The 22,346-nt window shown below is 34.8% G+C and overlaps 1 protein-coding gene across 1 annotated transcript; it reads right to left on the bottom strand.

Moving 5' to 3' along the window:
* Positions 1-551: 551 nt before the first annotated feature.
* On the bottom strand, positions 552-20,616 carry agpat2 (1-acylglycerol-3-phosphate O-acyltransferase 2 (lysophosphatidic acid acyltransferase, beta)). The gene is made up of 6 exons (XM_079898196.1): positions 20,126-20,616; positions 9,111-9,244; positions 8,537-8,712; positions 8,053-8,148; positions 4,716-4,788; positions 552-3,076 (listed from the first exon to the last, which is right to left on the bottom strand). Exons 1-6 carry the CDS (start codon positions 20,302-20,304, stop codon positions 2,919-2,921), a joined length of 816 nt encoding a protein of 271 aa, XP_079754322.1. The 5' UTR covers positions 20,305-20,616; the 3' UTR covers positions 552-2,918.
* Between the last annotated feature and the right edge of the window lie 1,730 nt (positions 20,617-22,346).

Here is a 22,346-nt window from a genome sequence, read left to right as displayed (position 1 = left end):
TCCTCCTTTATGCTTCTGCTCCTCCGTGAGAGATTCGAGACCGGAGTGTCGCTCATTATCAATCCCGCCACCGCCCTCGTCCTGCTCGCCACCATGTGTGTGTGTATATATATATATATATATATATATATATATGAAAAATTATATCATTTTTTTTGGTGAATATGAATTTAGCATTTGTTAATCATATTTTGTAAGTACGTTAACTCATGTTTGCACATGCACAACCAAATTTACATTCAACATATTTATTTGCATTAGGTAATAAGTTTGTGAATTGATGTTTGCGGATATATAAACTTTTTATGTGAATTAGCTTACACATTTGTGAATCGCATTTTGTAAATGCATTAATTTTGAAACCATTTTAGCTTCATACTTTACGTGCATTTTGGAACATCCTCAATTGGAAAATGATTTACTATATATAGAATTTTTATTGTACAATATAAAAACCATGTCTGTGGAAAGTCCCCACAAAACATGGACACCTGTGTTGTGTGTAAAACGATAACGAAAAACAAAGAAAAAGATACACACACAGATGACATCAAGAACAAATCCTAACATTTATATTGGAAAAACAGACGATTTTATTAACTCTTTGTCCTAGATGTTTTTAACAGTTCGCATCCAGATTCTACCACAATCAACATTTTTATATATAATCATCGTCTTATATGACTTTACAGATTTTACAATGGGCTTTAGCTCATTTGTGTGTCTGGTCACCATACAAACACATTCAGCACACACAATGGACCACACACACACACGCACACATTCATACACACACGTACACAAGGCTGCCCGTGAAATGTCTGACAGGTTCGTCTAACGGATCTTAGAATCAGAGCTTTTACAAGCTTTCCCCTGTTATACATCCTTAATAGCTTTGGTGAAAATCCCACAACACCTTGTTACACCCTTTCGTACATTGATTCGTGTACGCAGCACGGTTTTCAGTCAGCAGGGCAGAAATTACACTGAAAACAAAGGAAAAGGCCTTAGAAAATCTGTGACCTAATACACAACATAAAAGGGTTCCATAATTGCATCAGTATTTAAATTTGTACAACTAATGGTAATAATTATAATAATAATAATAATAATCACTGGGTTTTATTTGGACATTTAGCAATAACCAACTCAAACATTCGTTCAAATCAAGTTCTGAAAATGTCTTTCAGCTCAGCGAGCCATTACAATGTAATGCGTACAGTTCAGTCCTCTTAAATAACATTGTACATATTATAGCAAGGATGTTATACATTCTTAAACAATAAGAACCGCAACATCAAGCATTAAATATAAGATTCAAAAATGCAGCGCGATTAGAAATGTCTTTGAAATAATTACAAATATTTATATTATCATCATCCTGCCATAAGCTGGTGATACAGTCTGGTTTAATAAATAGATGTTAAATAATTGGTAATTTTGAGATTAAATTGTGAACATTTTTCAAATATATATTTCATCATTTTTCATATGGACTTCCTTGGTAAAAACTTAAAGTTTAAGATAAAGTGTAATATCTGATCTAAGAATGATCTGCGAATATGGTTCATTTCTAGAGTGCAATCATTTTTCTATACGTCAATATCCACTTAAAACATTACAAACCTCAGTGATTTACATTAGAATCATTTCTTGGGATCATATTATAAGAGGTGTTGGAAGAACAATCCAGGTTTTGATGCTACCATCTGCTGACATGTAAGATAAATTCTGATTTTCAATTTCATCCATCAAAAGTCTGAATAATAATGACTCTTAAACACATTTTAGTTAAGTTGGCTCCTTGTGCCATAGTCTATATAATGTGTTAGATAATACTTATTCGATCAGTTATTACAATAATAGTTCACTTGTAAATGGTTTCTACTTTAAACAATAAGATTGAACAATGTTAAATACATCTGTATGAATGAAATCTGATATTTCGTAGCCTGAAAATAAACAAAAACAAAAGAAACGAGCAAAGCAATGAACTTAAGCCAACCGGAACATATTTCTATCCCTAAACGCTAATCAAACTGATCACAGATCAATAATCAATAGCGTTTCTCACAATATTCTAGCATTACGCAGCCACCGGCTGAGACACTTTGGACACATGGCACAGGAAGAAGCCGCACTTGATAAAGCTTCGTTATGAACTAACCTTGAAAGCAGCGAAACGATCTCTTGGCATTTTTTCGAAATCCTTGGTTGTGACGACACAAAAAGCTTTCCTCTGGAGTGTATTGGGACATTTCCGAATTCACTTTTTGGTCAGCAATTTTCCTTTAAATCTATTATCTTAAACAATAAAAGGGCATCTTTGAGCGCTCACCCTTGAAAAATACTCTGGCAACCAATAAGACTTGCATACGAAAAAAAAAAAAAAAAAAAAAAAACGAACAGATATTTGTCACCGATCTCCCATAATGCAAGCAGAGTACCTCGAGAAAAAGCGAGCTACACGAACCAATGAAACGAGTCCTTGTAAAATCAGTGAAAGGAAGAGAAACAGAGAAAGTCAAAAAGGCATGCATGTCGAACGCACATCCACGACGTTCTCAGGGCGTCGCTCCAAAACTCAACCCGTCGCCGACTAAAGCAGTCCGACGTCGAAAAGGACACGGAACAAAGCGTCGCACCAGGCCAGGTGAAGAAAAGAAAAAAAACCCTGTTCCGCTGCTTAGCGCCCCCTGGAGTCCAACGGGAGATCAAAACTTGGCTAAAATGACATCTGTATGTAGTCAACGTGAATGCTTGTGTGTTTTTGTTTGTATGGACATGTGTTCCTGCTTCACGGGCCGTCGGAGAGGATACTAAAGCGCCTGGTTGTCGCGGTTACCGTCACCGCGGCAACGACGTAGTCTCGAGCCATCCTAGTTGTCGGAGCGAAAGAAAGGGCGCGACGGCAGCGCTCAGTGGCTGGAAGGCCCGTTGCACTGGGCGGCTTGGCTGGAGATCTCCAGGAATGCCGAATGCATGGCGCCGAATGATTGGTCGGAGAGAGCTGTGACATCATCTGCCGTCAGTCCCTTTGTCTCGATCTTTGGAAGAATTTTCAGAGTGATGGTTCCTGTTAGAAACAATGTGGAAATGTTCATTAGTCATACATTAATGTATATAGATATTATATACATTAATTGCCTAAATGTTTTAAAATGTAGAAATGGCGGCAATTGTGGCTGTAATGAACATTTAGAAATTGCTTAATTTGGAGTTTCAGCTAAATATTTGTAAAATATTTAAATATGTGAAATATATGCAAAATATTTGTAACCTTTCAACATGCATTTAAAAATTTACACTAATTTATAATTTAATTATTATTATATATATATATATATATATATATATATATATAGTTAATTATTATTTCTTTTATCTTTTTTTTTAAATAAAAGAATAATATGAAATAATCAACTACTAATTTATTTATAAATTCCAAATAAACCAATACATATTTAAAATGGTTTAATTCATGTTTAAAAATATAGTTAAATATATGATACATGAAATTACATTTTAAAATGCATTTCAAATTTATTTATGATTTAACGCCATATAAGCAATGGCTATAAAAAGCATTTTTAAGGTTACAAATAGTTGCCATTTATTTCACATATTTAAATAAATATTTTAGAAATAATTTGCAGAAACCCTAAATTAAGTCATTTCTAAATGTCAGCCATAATCGCCATCACCACTCATAAACACGTCCCACAATGCATTTCAAGGACTAGTTCTTAAAATAATAATTCACTAAATAATAATAACAACAACTCATATTTTAGCTTTCAGAGGACATGGAATAAAGTGCACCAGTCATATGGACTACTATTTTTATGCTTTTTCATGAGCATACAGGTTTAGAACGACAGGAAGATGAGTAAACAATTTTTTTGTGAATTATTTCTTTAATTTACAAAAAAAGGGCTTACTGTAAATTCCAGGGTTTTTTCATTTCAAAATTCCATACTTTTTCAGACTATATTTAACATCTGATAAATGGTTTTAAAGTCCAACTGTTAACATATATGTTACATTCGGAAAATGTATTCTATTACGTTGACAAATAATTGGTGGAATATTGTTCCAAATAACTGGCAGAATATCACACTAAACCAATGTGCAGCATTTTATTAAAACTGCAATACTAAAATACAGGATTCACTTACTTAATGTATTTTAAATTTAATATTGTAAATTCATATAAGTTATAAATAATATTGTCAAAATAATAATAAAATAACATTGATTATATTCACATTTTCAATGACTGCATACATTCTACATAAATGTAATAACATATGTTAAATTTACTCATACATTTTAAAATAATATCAGCACTGATTACATTAATTCAGAAAATATTATATTCAAAATAATTGCAAGATATGCCAGAGTAATAATGTTTGCTCTTCTATTAATTTACTGATGAAATAATGTATTATTTATGTGTTTAATGAAGATATGCGTCTTGAATTCATTTAGTCGTGTTAAACAACCACTAAACTTTTGGCTGCCTGCTCATACAATACATTTGTTTTCCGAAATTCACATTTTTAGAGTTTATAAATCAGAATAGGGGCAATAGTCTGGAAACACGAATCATTTCAAATACTTTTCCAGAACTGGAAATGACATTCCATACTTTTCCACACTGCGCAGGAACCCTGTGTTTCTCTGTAACATACATTTGTAATGTGCATTACCTGATTTGAACTCTTTCTGTTTTCGTAGGTAGAAGTTACTGTAGGACGAGAACACGATGGGTATGATGGGAGCCTGAGAGAGAGAGAGAGAGAGAGAGAGAGAGAGAGAGAGAGAGAGAGAGAGAGAGAGAGAGAGAGAGAGAGAGAGAGAGAGAGAGAGAGAGAGAGATAGAGATAGAGATAGAGATAGAGATAGAGATAGAGATAGAGATAGAGATAGAGAGAGATAGAGATAGAGATAGAGATAGAGAGAGATAGAGATAGAGATAGAGATAGAGATAGAGATAGAGAGAGATAGAGATAGAGATAGAGAGAGAGAGAGAGAGAGAGAGAGATGGTTGGTCGATGTGCAGTAGACAGTAAATCAGCAGGGATTAGAAACGCTCTCACACACAAGAATATGATCAGACACAGACTCAACTATCCTCCCAGACTAATAATAGACGCAGAAGTGGTCGGTTCTCATGACGACACAGCTGGACAGTGTGTGTAAACGGGTGTCTGATAGAGAAAGAATTAACTACTCATTTCTATTTAACAAATAGAAATAAATATAAAATGACAAATACATATTTAAAATCTTCATGTTTTAATTCATTTTTTTTTATTAAAGTTTATATATATATATATATATATATATATATATATATATATATATATATAAAAAGAATATGTATAACATGAAAGAAAAATACATATACATTTTTTAAATACTTATTTAAAATGTACTTAAATGTAACAAATTTATATATTTTTTTATTTTAAATAGCATTTTGAGAGGTTAAAAAATATTTTTCATATATTTTTATATTTTAGTAAAATACACATATAATCAATAAATGAAATAATATGAATCAACTAATTGATTAAAAATTCTAAATAAATATAAAAAAAACACATTGGCAAATAAATATTTTAAATGTTTTACTCCATGTATAAAAAAACAAATAACAGCATTTTTAAAAGGTTAGCAATATTTTGCATGTATTTCACATATTTATGTGAATATTTTGCTGACACCCCAAATTAAACAATTTCTACAAAACATCTCAAAGTCTAGACCAGGTATAAGACTCCGTCAGGTCACATGTGGTGTAGCTGCATAAAGCCAAGATGTTAAACACAGATAAAGAGAAGAAAGCATAGACTGTTCACATATTTTGCCTTAACTAATGAGAACCATCAGGGCTCCATTACTCTGGTCTAGATTAAGTGATGTCTGTCCGCCTTCACGCACATGCTCATCTGGTTTTGTTTATGTCAGCCTGCCATTTTGATATCAGTATGCATCATCACACAAATGTACACACACACGTAGTGACTTTAAGTTCAGAATAAAGTAAAATGACTATTAATAACAACTACACAGACTCACAGCCACATAATACGCTTTCTAAAATATTCGTTTACTTGCACAATTAATGTTACCTCACATGAACTTGTTGCGATTAGAATAATTTCACGTTTCTAATTCATTCCAAAACCTCTTTACACCAACAACAACAACTCTGAGGGGAAAGTGCGGACATAAACCCTTTCCAGCCCAAAGTCAGTCTCAAATATTCGGCTATTGATAGGTTTGTCTAAACATTACAGCAATTATCCAAAATATTTTTTTGTGGCCACAAAAATGTAGTTTTATTATTAGCCTTAAGGCTTTGTTAGCATTGAGCCTAATGTATATGCTAGTTCACTCCTAAAAATGGACAAAATAGCATTTTAGCAGATAAACAGATATACATATATCTTCCGCTTCAGAGAAAATAACCAAAAATATTGATTGTTTAGAGGCATGTAAAAAAAAAATTGGTTCAATCAAATGCTCTCTAGATTGACAACACAATAAAGTAGTTTAGCTATTACAAAACAGGAAAAAAGAAGGATTTTGTTAACATGACTAGCCTAACTTCCTCTTTCGAAAGAAAGAAAGAAGAAGAAAAGAAAAACGGGAAGAAAACTTGCTTTAAAACCATTTCATGAGGTCTATAAAGTAGTAACTCAGTGGGAATAAAAAAAAAAACCTTTGTATAAATAACAGATTATTTGTTAACAAATAAGATAACTGGCAATTGCCTCTGTTTAGCACTCCATAGCTAACTAGCAAGTAAGAGACATTTTCCAAAAACATTCAAAATCTTAATTATTAATTAATATACAGAAACACACAAACACACACTAGTTTCCCCCATTCAAAATAAAGCCTATAAACTGAAACAGGAAGTAGTTTAAGTGACCAAACCGCCATGGGTTTCATTCGTCCAGTACAAATATAATCCAATTGGCTTCAACTTTTTTCACAAGCCACAAAGGAAGAAATGCTGAAGGAATGTTTCATGTGGCTTTGGAAATGAGTTTGTGCAGATCAATTGCATAAGAGTTAAAGTTTCTATGTGGCTGCACTTGAACAGGAGCGAATATAAGAAACAACGGCTCCCTCTGTTGGTGAAGATAACACACAACACTACAAGGGTAAAGCCAGAGTCTCCCTTACGACCTCTGACCCGTGACACAGGTTTCATGGGCTGATGAGGGACCTTTGAGCTCAAGCTGGTAAATTACTCAAGCTTTGTACTTTGCACCAACCCTATGGCACCAACACGTCAGATTAGATCAGGTCAAGTTGTATCCCTTAAAACTCATCTTTGACAATCAAAATGACATTTTTAAAAGTCTTTTCCTGTGAAAACAATTGCTTCATGCCTTCTTGAACTTTAATGTAACTCTACACCCTTGCCTTGTTTAGTATACGCGGAAAAATGAATATGCAAATTAGCCCCGCCTCCACACACTCACACCAGCTCAGAATACCTGATCCATTGTGATAAACGTTAAACAACGGCAAGTGGAAATACTGGTTTAATTCAGCCATACATGTTTGACAGTGAATTATACAGGCTCAATGTATTAGAATGGGAATGCGCTTTACTGTATGTATCACTCCTACAATGTGACACATAACGGTAATTCATACGATTAGCCTTTGCCTTGTCTATGTTATCAAATGTCTAATAGTGTGTTGCCCAAACCATGTTGCTGTTCACCATCTCAGAGTCAGACCACTGTCTTCTAAAAACACTTTGAACATCATCGAATGTCAGTGGAGAAAAGCCCCGGATTGGTTACATGTTTGTAACCGCAGGAAACAGGGACGTTTCAAACCGTGTTTTTGAGACTGTCTATGGTTCGCTGCAGTTTTAAGGAGAAAATACTCAGCAATGGTGTTGACTGGTGAATTTGCACATGGTTTGTCTTAAAGTATATTTTACAACACCAAACAGACATATACACAACATTAAGCTTGGGTCTTTAAACACAGGTGTTCGGGAGTAACACTCACCTGTGCTTGAACGGCCAGATGAAACGCTCCCTTTTTAAACGGCAGAAGCCCGCCGTTCTGATTCCGTGTGCCTTCTGGAAACACCCACAATCGGATCTACAGAAAGTTTAAAACACAAAATGAGATTCTTTGCAGCACCGACTGAAAATGACTAGCAATTAATATATAGATGGATAAATAGATGCAACAAAGTACCAAATCACAATTTAGTATGCAAAATATTAAATTAAATCATTGCTGATGTTAGAATGTTTGGTATTCAGAAATCAACAGAAGTATTTTTACTATTCATTTTCTCAACATGGATTTAAAAAAAAAACAAAGAGGATTTGTGGATGGCAGTGAAGCGACGCAACTGATGCTGGTGGGTCACATGACAATGACAACATGTAAATGTGATTTTTTTAAATCAAAAAGGAAACTACACCTCAATAGGAGCATATACCATCAATTAACATGGTTTGAGACTTAGTAAAGACGAGACCTGGTCGGCTAACATGGTTTTAGCAGCTTCACTCATGACATTCTTGGCGTCTCTGGTCTTTTGGCGGTTGATGAAGACGATTCCTCCCAGCCAGCAAATCATGCCCACCGTCCCGGCCCATACCAGCTCCTTCTTAGCTACCATCGTGCAGCGGTCCGGCAATATCTCCATCATGCCTGCAGAGATGAGGAGAGAATCAGTACACAAGCATGATCATGTGACATCTGGGTGTGCATGTAGAAAGAAGCTAGTTCATACATGATTTTGACCCAGAGCTTTTTCTGCCAGATTGCGATCCCAACCATGTTTTGAAAGGCAAGAGTGGGTTACTTGACTTGACTAAGTGTTGATTGGTTGTGTGCAGAGATGTAAAGTCCAGGGGTCAGAAAGTAAAAGTCCTGCCATATGTTTACTCCACCCATGAACTCAGCCAGCTGTTTTCACTAATTAGTTCTGTCTCCTGGCTGAAAAACTGGGCTAATTAGCAAATCCAGGTAATTGGAACAAAATACTGAGGAGGACTTTTACTTTCTGAACCTGGACTTTACACCTCTGGTTGTGTGTGTTGGTTCACCTAGCACGTCGAGAGATGATTGGTGGTTGGAGATGATGACGTAGGGTCCTTCTGTCTGTAGATGTTCCCAACCGCTGACCTGATAGCGCAGACCCAGGAAATACTTCACATGACGAACCATGAACCGGATTACCCTGCAGGAAGTAAACAGACATTACAATCCAGAGCACGACTGATAACGGTCACTCAATCCATTTTCACAAATATGGCTTCTATATCTCTTTCAATTTCCCACCATTTTATCATTCACCAGGCAGAAATCAAACTTTTTTAGTAGTATATTGTTTTCTCGATTTTAATCATAACAGCCCATCTAAAATGCACATTTTGACGTATTGCTCATGTCCGTAACTTGTTTTTCAAATCACTAGCTTCAAGTACAAGCATAAAGAAGACTATAACACTAATAATATCCATCAAGCACCATTATACAGATTTTCTGCATTCCAAAATGGTTTGGTCAGAAAGTTTATTTTAATCTCTAAAAAACAACAACATGTTCAGACAAATGCAATAATTATCCAAGCTAACATGTATGAATGCACTTGCATGTGTGTAAAAGACAAGGTTCTTATAGTTAACTTAAACTAAAACTACTTTGTTATAAATATAAGATGAAAAACTTTAAATGAAAATTGGCAACTAACTGAAATTATGTTGTTGAGTAATTGAGTTGACATTGAAGAACTAAAATTACTAATTGCACATACATACAAATGAAAAGTAAAATTGATGTGATGTTGCGCGATAGAACAGAGAGATTAAAGATGTAGTATCTGTGAGACCTTTGAACACATAAGAGCTTCATATCAGTAATGTGAATAAGTGGAGCAAATGTGGGCTAAAGACATCTGCGGTTATGCAACACCGCAGCTGAAGCGAGTCAACAAAACTCATTCATTCAAACATTTCAGGATCCTGAAAGATAATACAATGAATCGTGTTCAAATACTTAAGGTTAGTGGTTTAGCACAACACTTCACCCCAAGTAATAAGTACCAAGTATGAGCAATAGTAAAGCGATGCTTGATTTACCAAACAGTAAATCAGGGTTTCTGCAGGTCTCTTCAAATTAGATTTAATGCTTTTCAATGCCCCTTTTAATGCCATTTTTTTATTTTTAATGCCATACATGACCATGACTAACCACAGATTTTTTTATATATATATATATATATATATATATATATATATGCATATATACAAGTATGCTGTCAATCAAAAAAAAAAAAAACCTCTATTACCACAATTTTTGTGTGATTAAATCACAATTAAAAACACTTACATTTTTGTATATATTTAGTTTATATATTTTATAATGTATTAATTTCACAGTTAATCTCCAAATTAATGTAGAACCAACATAAAGACAGTATATTAACTAGCCTGAAAAATAACTAGCCTTAAAAAACAGATGCTGCGTTAATAGCGTTAAATATTTTAACGCTTTAAACTGTCTTCCAGCCACTTCTGCTGGAATTTTTACTTTTTCCCATTTTTCTGGTCTAGTTTTATTCCTGTCCAAAATGCCAGCGTCATCTCCGCATCATGGCAATTTTGCTCCAGCCGGAAGCAATTACCAAACCGGTTCCGCGTTTTATCACACTATCGTACAAATTTTGCAACAGCAAATAAAAATGATTAATTATGAAGGCTATATTCAAATAAATTGATAATATAACATTTTCTTCAAAACTATATCTACATTTTTAATGCCTGTAGGATTCAAATTGAATGCTTTTTAATGCCATTTAAGGCCTTCATTTTAGCAAAATCCATTTAATGACTTTTAATGCCCCGCGAAAACCCTGCTAAATATAAACATTTACTGTTCATTTGATTTGATTTAGCTCTGGTTCAATAATGCACAAAAATGCATGTCTGTTTCCAGAGTTTACACAGGCATTTCCTCAACAGTGATGGTTGTGAAATTACCCTGAGGGTTTGAGTTTGACATGTTGTGAATGGTAAACAACAGCTCTCGCTCTTAGCAGTCACTGCATGTGCGTTTTGTTACAAGAATCTGAGCCAGTTCTGCAATAAATCTGGAATGCTATTTTTACTGTAAGTTTATTTGAATTGTTTGAATTCGTTTAGCTTAACAATCTACCTCATCATTACACAGAATAAAAAAAAAAAAAAATATATATATATATATATATATATATATCGAAAATTGTATTTACTCCTCTGCTCACTCAGCATATATTTGATAAAAAAAATAAAAAACAGGATAATTGTGAATATTATTACAATTTTAAATAACAGTTTTCTATTTTAATATACATGTTAAAATGTTATTTATTCATGTGATGACAAAGCTGAATTTTCACCCTAACAGCATTAACTTGAAATTGATTTTTTGTAACATTATAAACATTCACTTCGCTTCACATTCGCTGAATAAAAGTATTAATTTCTTAAAAGAAAAGAACTTACTAATGCCAATCTTTTGAACTGTAGTGTTTTTATTTTTATAAAAATGCATTTGCATCTTATACTTTCACTGCACTGTTCATTATGCATTCTTATTCAAACAACAAGAATGTACTCTGACAAAAAGAAAAGTACCATGGTACTACCAAAGTAACTTTATGCCACATAGATTTGGTCATCACACATTGGCACATATTTACATCTTCATCTAAACTTCGCTCTCAGCAGTGTGGTCAGGGGCGTATGTTCGCTATCACTGGTCACGTATTTCGAATTTCGTTTTACCCTAAACGAAGAACTAAAAAACTAACGCGAGTATATCAGGGCCTTAAAGGAAACCCCGGGTATTAATATAACGTAAATGATGTCTCTTACTGAAATATGTAGTAGAAAACCCATGAAAGATTTACATTATTTTAAAAAATCCACATCGTTTTATACATATTTTGGACAATGGGGGGCGCCATTTTAGGTGCGCAGTGCATTCTGCGTCGATGACGTCAAATGGTTGCACTGGATGAGCTAGCCTACTTACTGTTGCTATTTTTGCCGCAACACAGAAAGAAAAAAAATACTGATATATTTTGATATATTTTCAGTCAAAGGGCAACAAGAGAAGTGATGTAAGTCTTCGCTGCTTTCCTAGAGATAAGAAGAGGAGAAAACACACAAGTGTATGAAACTTAAATCCATCCTAAAGTGCGTTTTGGTCTAATAAGAAAAGGTCAAACTGAAGGATCCATTGTGTCACAGTGGGATATTGACTGCTAGGGGCTTGTGACGGTTCACTGGGACCATTATAAAGAAAGTGCTGAAACTGTTTTCATTTCACAATAAATATCACAGAAAAACTAAATATCGCAATGTTATTTTTTTCCAATAGCGTTCAGCCTTACACCACAGACTTTATTTCAAGCATTTAGCCTAACCAAAAACACCCTGACTTCAGGACGACGGAACAGGAAGTGCTAAAAAAATACTTACTTGTTTCTAGGTTTTGGTCTACAAAAACACATCATCCTCACACTCTATTACCACCAGCTATGGAACGGCAAACATATTTTATTTGTTACTACACACATCTTAAATAAACTCTGTTATCATAAATGTCAACCTGTGCTCTGACACGTTAACCCTAGTACACAAGCACAAAGGAACAAGAGTTTAAACCCTGCCAAGCTTGGCTGTTATCATAGATGATAAATTCACGAGTAGCTCATCAAGAACACACAACAACTCCGATTGAAGGTTATACTACAGTCTTTTTGAGAGGTTTATTTTGTCTTCATGTACCCTCATGTATTACTTCATTTCTATTGTGAAACATTAAAGGAGATATTCTCAATAATGCACCGGCCAGGGTTATTACAGTTAATAAAAATCATATTCTTGTTTGAAATAAAATAAATGTTAACTAAAATATTAAAAAAAACCTTGAAACTTATTTGATATCAAATAGCTGCAACATTTTTCATTTTCATTTAGTTTAACTACTGTACTAAAATAACTAAAACTAATTAAAATAATAACGAATAAAAATTATAAAAACACGACAAAATTACTAAAACTAAAATAAAAATAAATAAAAACCTGTAGTATCTTAATGATACTAAGGTAAAACTGGTACAGGCCACGATGAATGGGGACTGGAGCTTAAAATCACTGAAGTATTAATAATACAACATGTACAACATATTTCAAGTCTTCCGAAGTTCTAAAATGATGACTTATGTAATAGTCATTTTTGAGTCAGATCTTTCCAATTACTCTATTACAGTCATAAATCAAACTCATTTGGTTCTCAAACTCACTGACTCGACGAACAACTTGCAAAACTATTCAATAAAAATAAATAAAATGATCTGGTCGCAGCATTTAAGCACTCACTACAGGGGAAAATAATCAGTGAATAACAAATAAAAATTGTTCCTAATCGCATGACTTCATAAAACTTGAACATCATTTTTTTGTGTCCATTGTGAAGTTTTAAATCCCCAATCCATCTCCAATACTGTAAGCACATGTAAAAGAATAAACTGATTGTCTCTAGATGGTGTTGTTGGTGATGATAAAACAACACATTTTCATATTGTCGCTGAAGGGCGGAAAACTCGTATTGTTTAAATAATTAAACACTGTGTCGTCAAAGTTGGTTTTGTGGCTTTATATATGGCCAGACACTTGCACTTGTCATTATAATATTAAGATTTGATGAAAATCAAGATCAAATGATCTTGATCAAAGATCAATGAGGTTTTTGACCAGCGAATGACAGAGATATGCGTTTCGTCCATCATTAGAATGGCCGCCCCTGAAGCAGTAAATGCATCACATTAGGTTTTCATCAACTTACAGGTTATAAAGTTTATTGTTGATATGTGGGCGCTCAGCTTTTCTTGTTGAATACTTTGGACAAAATATCATGATATAAAAGATTAAGCGCTATGCACAGGATATGTTGGCTACGCCAGCATATACCAGACTAAGACTCTTCTCCATTCTTTAAATACAAAAAAATACAAAAAAACATTTGCCATTATAGACAGTATAAGTATAGACAGTTTCTTGAGTAAAGAAAATGCTGTTCTTTTTCAAACATCAGTTCTGTTTACCTTTGCATTGCAAACAATAAGCGATCTATCTCCATCTGTGTGCATCACTTCATTAATAATAGATGTAGGTGGAGTTATGAGGTTTGACTGACAGTTTGAGGATCCAATGGAGTTAGCCTACTTCGTTTAATCACAACAAGCTAATTTTAATACTTTTCATTGGTTAATTATTTAGTAAAACCCACATACAGGCGTAAAGGATGACCAGTAGCATTGATTCTTAAAATAAACGACGGAATATAGAGATTTCCGTCCGACAGCGAAAATATATTCTTATTTGTAGCATTTATTTTCATTTATATTTTTCTTCTTTTTTTTGGAATTTGATCATTCTCCACGGCACACCTGACAACCTGTCACAGTGGTTGGGAAACTGCTCTGACTCTCTCTCTATTAGCCTCGTCAGCTCTCCCCTTTCACCCAATATAAGTTCAGAATCCTTGCATCATCTCTCCATGTGGAACAATCACTCTTTCCTATCACACTGATAAAGAAAGAGAGAGAGAGAAAAAGGGTGTTAGGTCATCCTGTTAAACTCTTTATTGCCATGACCAAAACACCTAAGCTTGCATAAATTAGTTTCCACATATTTGCTAGTGCTGTCAAACGATTAATCGCATCCAAAATAAAAGTTTGATTTTACATAATATATGTGTGTGTACGGTGTATAATTATTTTCTATATATAAATACACACACATGCATGTATATTTTTAAGAAATATTTGCATGTATATACTGTGTATATATATTTATATTATATATAATTTATATTATATATAAATATTTTATATATAAATAACACATTTTTCTTAAATATATATGCATGTTGTGTATTTATATATAGAAAATAATTATACTCCATACACACACATATATTATGTAACACAAACTTTTATTTTGGATGCGATTAATCGCGATTAATCGTTTGACAGCCCTAATATTTGCCGCGATCAGATTCTAGTATGTACAGTGTTTTGCACGCATGACAACACTTCAACACTTGATACTCGAGGTACGGTAAGTCAACACTTGACACATGAGCTCACACTCTCCTGGCGTAATTACCGGGTAACGTCGCACCCCCACATTCAAACACTGTCCTGAACAGACTTGCTCATCTGAACCGGTTCACCTGGGAACTACAAACCCTACACATGATGGCACTGATATCTTGAATCACTAAACAGGCAGTATAAAATATCAGTGAACTTCCACTCGGGAAAGATGATTGCATTAATGACTGCAATAAACCGATGTCTGTTATTCTATGGCGCCCAGTGTGTTCATTGTACCCTGCGCGTGAATGAACCGACTGTTATGAAGAGCAGCAATAGATTTTTGTGAACGTGAAATAGGCTAGTCTCTTTCAAACATATTTAAAAGCTGCAGAACATCGGGACAGGCGCTGACGGGAACTTTTGTGCATATGCAGACGGACGTCAGGTCTCTGATTTTCATATCCCATGCACACTATTAGTGAAGGCCACAAACACAAGGCTGCTTTTCATATCACACAAGAGATCCTGTCTGTGCCAGTCTGGCTGGCTTAGCTGGGGACACTTAATATTCAGCGATTTTACAGATTTGACTGCACTGACACTATTGGATGAGAACTGAACTGAGCAGGATGATAACGTCACTGTTTTCTACAGAGCTGCTATATAATTTAAATATTTTTTTTATTTGATGCTCTTTAGTCTTTACACAGTTATTGAACAGAATTCACAATGACTGAATTGACCTCAGCTGAACAATGACACTCTTGTCTTTTTAGAGGTGCTTTACAGCAGAGTTGAATTCTGTTTGCATATTGATTTTACTGTTTATCACTGTAAAGCTGCTTTGGAACAATGTGCTATATTGTATACAATACAGTATTTACTGAAAGTATATTACTATATAAATAAAAGTGACTTGACCATGTGTGCAGTTGACATAAACTTGACATGGCATATGGTGTGTGACAAGGCATACTCCATTTAAAACAGCTTTTTGCTTTTATTTTTAATCATTAGCATGCATGTAGATTTTATGGCCTCCTAATTGAGACATGAAATATTTTTACTTTTAAAAAAGTTTGCACTCATGCAGGTTTATATACAATTTCCTGAAAACATTCATATCAATTATAATTTAACATATTGATATTCATTATACACAATGATTTTGATCAAAAAAAAAAAAAAGTTCTCCAAACTTACTTCTGTCGAGTGTCGAGGACCCCAACTTGTAAAAATGCTTCAATAAAGGACTAAATGTCCTATTTAAATGAATGTTCCAGATTCAGTTCTAGATTAAGAAAATAATTCTGACCCACACCTCAGTTTGTAACTTACAATGGAAGTCTAGCCTACAGGACAAGTCTTCTGGAAAGTTAAAAAGCAGTATAAAGCTTCCAGATCGCTTATAATTTTCCACACAGCTCATGTTGTCTGAAGTTTTTTTGTCTACTGACATAGGCGTCGATTTCGGGGGGGACGCATACCCACCAGATTTCGTCATGAGTCATTTTGTACCCACCACTTTTAACTTCCGTCCATATTAATTTGACTTTTGGTTCGATTTTTTTTACTGTTTTCAGTGGTTGTGAGGAGCAATATGAGAGAGAAATGTGGTAATCATTGTCTGACCCAACAAAAAAACATTATAATATTCATTTTATTTTATTTTCCGTGTTCGCATTTATGAGGGAAAAAACAACGTGTCAGTTCTCGGTTACGGACGTGAGCGCTCTGAAAGCGGCACTAAAAGACTGCTTTAAAACTTTCACAGAGACCTCAAACAGAACAGCTGCCTTTCTTTAAAGTGAATTTCGTTTTGTATTAATTATATCTTAATTTTAATCAATGTTTCATGAACCAATTGCCTGGATTTAATAAATAAGAAGTAAATATATAGCAGAATCACGACATGGAGGCTCCGGCGAGTGAACTGGAGTTCGTCTCATAAATGAACCGAAACTCAGCAGCGTATAATGCACATTCACATTCACAGCGTATTTAGACACATTTAGACACATTCATAATCATTACTTTTACCGGTTCTTTGTGGCAAGCTTTATGCGTGCGGTCGTGTGCTTGAGTGCGGTTATATTACGTAAGCTCATTATCCTGTAGGCTATATAAGTAATTAAATTAATATAAAGGGGCGATTTGTCCACGAATGACTTAAATGAACAACTAGCCTACTACTCGACTAGGAAAAAAACTTTTAGTTGGAAGCAGCCCTTATTCCACATATTTTCGAACCAGGCAACAGGACATCTGGGTTGAGCAAGCGACCCTGCGGAATGAACGAGCGGAGCAGAATATTCAGAAATGCGTTCTCCACTCACGAGCTCTGATCGGAACAAACCCGAACCTCAATGTCTGCTGAACTTGCGCAGAAACATCAAAATATAACCAGCTTTTTAAAATGGTTTTTAAAACTAAACACTATTTTAGCACAAATTATGAGCTTATTGGCGATTTTTTTTTATAATTATTGACAAAATTAGAATAAAGTAAAAGTTTTTTTTTTTTTTTTTTTTTTTTTGAAAGTTTTGGGTGGGCCTGTTCAAAAGTGGGGCCGTGCCTGAGCTACAGGACATCGTCTTTCAAAACATAACCTGCGCGAAAGAGAGAAAAAAAATGAATGCGTTATTGTACCCATCTGAAAATGCACTTCCGAATGCGTCTCTGTCCCCAGCACATTTCAAACCAAACTGACGTCCATGTCTACAGAAATCTCTTGGAAAGATATTTTTGCAGTGTTTCGTCAGCAGAACAATCCAAAAACACATTAAATAATAGTACAACCCACTGAAGAGATGTAGCTATGCCTATCCCTGACAGCCTCGCTTTCATACCCGTTAAAAAAATCAAAGATGGCGCATCAGTGAATATGGGAGGCCAAAAATAATTATAATCAAAATATTCAATGAGAGTTACAAATACATTCCTATTTACATTCCACAGTTGCATTCTAGAACAGTGGCTACCAAATAGGATGGTCATGCAATAGTAAAATAATTATTAATACAATTAAATCAAGTAAAATAGCTAAAAATCACTTCTGCGGTCACTTAATTATCAAGAAAACCACTAAACTAAAAAAAATATTTTTAGGTATTTGCTTTATTCTATTTATGTATTAATTTCATTGAACAAAACTACAAACACATAATCACAATTCATTTTAAAGGGTTGGTTCACCCAAAAATGAAAATGATCCCATATTTACTCGCCCTCAAGCCATCCTAGGTGTATCTGTATATGACTTTCTTCTTTCAGCCAAACACAATCGGAGTTATATTAAAAAAATATACTAGCTCTTCCAAGCTTTATAATAGGAGCGAATGGTACCTTGTTTTTTGAAGGCCAAAAAAGTGCATCCATCCATCATAAAAGTAATCCATACGGGTCCAGGGGGTTAAAAAAGGCCTTCTGAAGCGAAACGATGCGTTTTTGTAAGAAAAATATCCATATTTATAACTTTATAAACTATAATGACTGGCGTCCGGTAACGGCCGTACACAAGTCCATTTCCAGCCGAAGAGTGACCTCTGACCCGACGCATGGCGCATTGACGAACGAGGATAGAAGAACCAGAGGATAGAGCAAAACAAAACACCGGTCAAAAAGTCTAAAACAAGCATTTTTAAAGAGAAATGTCAGAAGAGATTTAGTCTCTTGGCCAGGCCTATTTGTTTAAACCATGGCGTCTACTTATACCAAAGTTTACACTGAACTTGACTCTCTCATGAACGTGCAGACGGGCATTACCGAAAGCCAGTGATTACAGTTTATAAAGTTATAATTATGGATATTTCTCTTCAAAATCTCAGGTACCATTCACTCCCATTATATGCTTGAAAGAGCCAGGATATTTTTTTAATAATACTCCAATAGTGTTTGTCTGAAAGAAGAAAGTCATATATACACCAAGGATGGCTTTAGGGGGTGAGTAAATTATTAATTATTTCAATTATTAATAATTATAATTCTTAAAAAATGTTCATTTTTGGGTGAACTTAACCCTTTAATGTATTGACAGTCCTAGTTTATGTTAATCAGTTTAAATGTTGACTTTGACAGGAGCACCTAGGAGATTCTGTGTAAGTTAAACATCCGATGTTCTAGAACGTCCGTTACCATGGCAGCGACATTCTAGACCGTTACGGAACGGTCATTCAAAATTATTTTCGGCGCGAACATTGATTCTAAACTGATGGCATGGAATCCGCAATTCCATCGATCATCTGTCCACTGTGTGAAACGTGTGACTGTTGGTTTAATCTAGCACCATCGACCAGGATGAACTCTGCACCAGCTGAGCCATGAAACCAATCCATCATGGCCTCATTAATACAACTAGGAAGTCTTCTATCTGACAAACTAGACCATGTAACTAGTAAAGCAAGCGTTTCACACCTTTCCACTACATCATCAGAAAACAAACACACGCTTTGGTCGCCATATCTGGCTTGCACGAGACGCTAAACCAGATAGCCTTAAACACATACAAGTGGAATATGCACGCGCTCTAACCGCATATTTACATTATCTTGTGTAAATAAAACATACAGAGCTTAATTAATTCTTATTTCGAGTTAAATATAAGATACACAGGCCTGTTCTCGCGTACACTGTTCTTAGCGAGCTGGCTAAAGATTCACTACCGTGATCCGAACATCTGTCCGGGGTAAACGGATGCAATGCATTCCTTTACAAATGCATTCACATTTCAGTCATAAAAAACATATGTGGGTACTTAAACAAGCAATTTGACCCATGCATCGGACGTGTAAATGATAAAAAAGGAGATTGCAATATGTTCCAGTCTTAAAATACAATTTAATCTATACTATGATAGCCACATTTTCGGTGTAACATCCAATAACCACATATAATGGCCGCCCAGTGTCCCGAATCAATGCACGAGAGTAGAAAGGAAACATTGTGTGACTTGCGTTGTTGACAACTCACCTCATATTCTCAATGTCTCTGCCGCCGCTTTTCAGAATGCACATCGGTATGGTGGCAACGGCCAGCAGCATCATGTACGCCACATAGAAGCACTTCTTGAAATAGTAAACGAACGTGCTGCTGGTCCATAACAGAAGCGGGAGCACCAGCAGCACAGGCAGCATCCACAGGGCATCCATACCCGCGACCAGCGCCTCTTTCCCGGCTGTCGAGAAATTATACAAGGCCAGCGGTGTGGAGCGGAGGGGAGACCGTACGAGACCAACTCAGAACCGAGTCTACATCAGACACCACGTCCAAGTCGCACACTTGAGCAACTTTACCGATCCTCCTGCTTGTCGTTTACGTAATATAACGCGACCGAGGGGGATGTCAACCAGAACCGGAGGTTTATAGAGAGAGCCAGGCGTGGGTTATCCACTGAGAGCGCCTCTGAGTGTAACCTTTGGCCGTATGGAGTGTGTGTCACTAGCTGTGTTCGATTCGCGAATCGTTCGTTTGAACCGATTCTTTGAAATGATTCTGTCTAGAGTTTAATGACTCCCATTTAACATCAACTTTCCAACAGTATTTTAATTACTGTAATTCAATTACTCTCCCGTGAAAAGTTTTACTGTAATTTAATTTTTTACTTCTGATGTAATTGCATTAAATATTGTATAGACTACAACAATTCTATATAAAACAATTTAACATAAAAATCATATGTTAAAAATTATGTTTTTAATGTAACCTTCTCCCTTTACACACTTTGGTCAGTTCAAGAATAATTTATGCAATTGTAGGCCTGTTGTTTATTTGAAAGAAATGATTGGGCAGTTTCGTGTCTATCCTTGTATTGTTCAACTGGTCGAGGTTGATGGGATTTTAATTGCGCTGTTGAAGATGTAAATGGTAGTAATTAATTACTTACCCAACACTGCAAACTACCATAATACTACAGTTAGCTTGATAAAACTGTTAAATAGAAGTTGGCCTGAATAAAGTAAATAAAAGTGTATTTGTTAACAGTACGGGCACTTTATTTATTTTTTCTGTTGCTTTGTGTGTATACTTATGCTTTGGCAATATTGTATGCAAAAAAAAAAAAAAAAAAAAAACTCTTAACAATATGCAATAATACATAGTTTTTTTGCATAAAATTATTGTTACAAACACTTTTAAGACATTTTATGACACTGACAAAAAGTACATATAACTGCAATGTAGGCTAATAATAATAATGCAATGTTTTTATTGTTGTAGTTGAATGATTATTAAGTTATCATTCATTGTGTCAAAAAAGCAGAATAAAAAAATAATTTAAATATGTTCACGACACATTGTTAGTATGAAAAATATTATTCACTAGGCTACTGAGTGAAGATTTGGTTGAATTGATCGAACCAGTGAACCATTTTCTTTGAACCAGTTCACTGAAACGAACCGATTCTCTTAAATGATTCGCACTACCCCACGCTCTGTCTTATGCACAAAAAAGCCTGCTGTAAGTTTGAATCCCTCCCATGTGTGTGTTTCCGGGTACTGGTTGCTTGCATTTCCATGTCATGTGTGTTTGTTGCAAACTACAGTTTACTCAACATATTAGATTGTGGCAACATTTGGAGTGTGTATTCAATACCTCAATGGAACGTTCTGGAACAGTTGAGGATGTACTGTGTCTTATGAAAATGCTCAGTACTGTTAACAGGACGATCCAGCTGGGACAAGTCTTGAGCACGGATCCCATCGAACTAAAGTATTTACATCTAATTTGAATGTTAAATTACTATTGGAAAAGGTGTCATGCTGTGCATACTTTTTCCTCTAAATCTTTGTGGTTATTTTATAGGCTGTTTAAATAATAAAAAAGGATATTTTAATAAAAAAGAGAGAAAAAAATCCGGTGTATAAATAAAATGTCTTTTATTTTATCACTAAAATAAAAATGAGTTATTCAATAGACCAGTCAGTATTATGTTATGGTGCCTTCACGTGCTATGGTAATTATGGTAAATACCAAAAGCCGACGTGGAAAATGCACATGAACACCCCCTCATGTGGTATTTTCCACTGGGCAGCTCGTAGAATATTTTGATGCAGGAGTTGCCGAAATGAGATAACCTTTGACCTTTTCAAAATGGCGGAGAGCAACGCAAGAGTTGTGAATACTGTTAGCGGATAGTTTTTGTAGCCTATACAATGTTGTGTCATTAACAATTATAATATAATGCGTTAACAC

The sequence above is a fragment of the Squalius cephalus genome, assembly GCF_949319135.1.
Source record: "Squalius cephalus genome assembly, chromosome: 17".
Classification (NCBI taxonomy): Eukaryota; Metazoa; Chordata; class Actinopteri; order Cypriniformes; family Leuciscidae; genus Squalius; species Squalius cephalus.
This window is presented reverse-complemented; position numbering and strand designations above follow the sequence as displayed.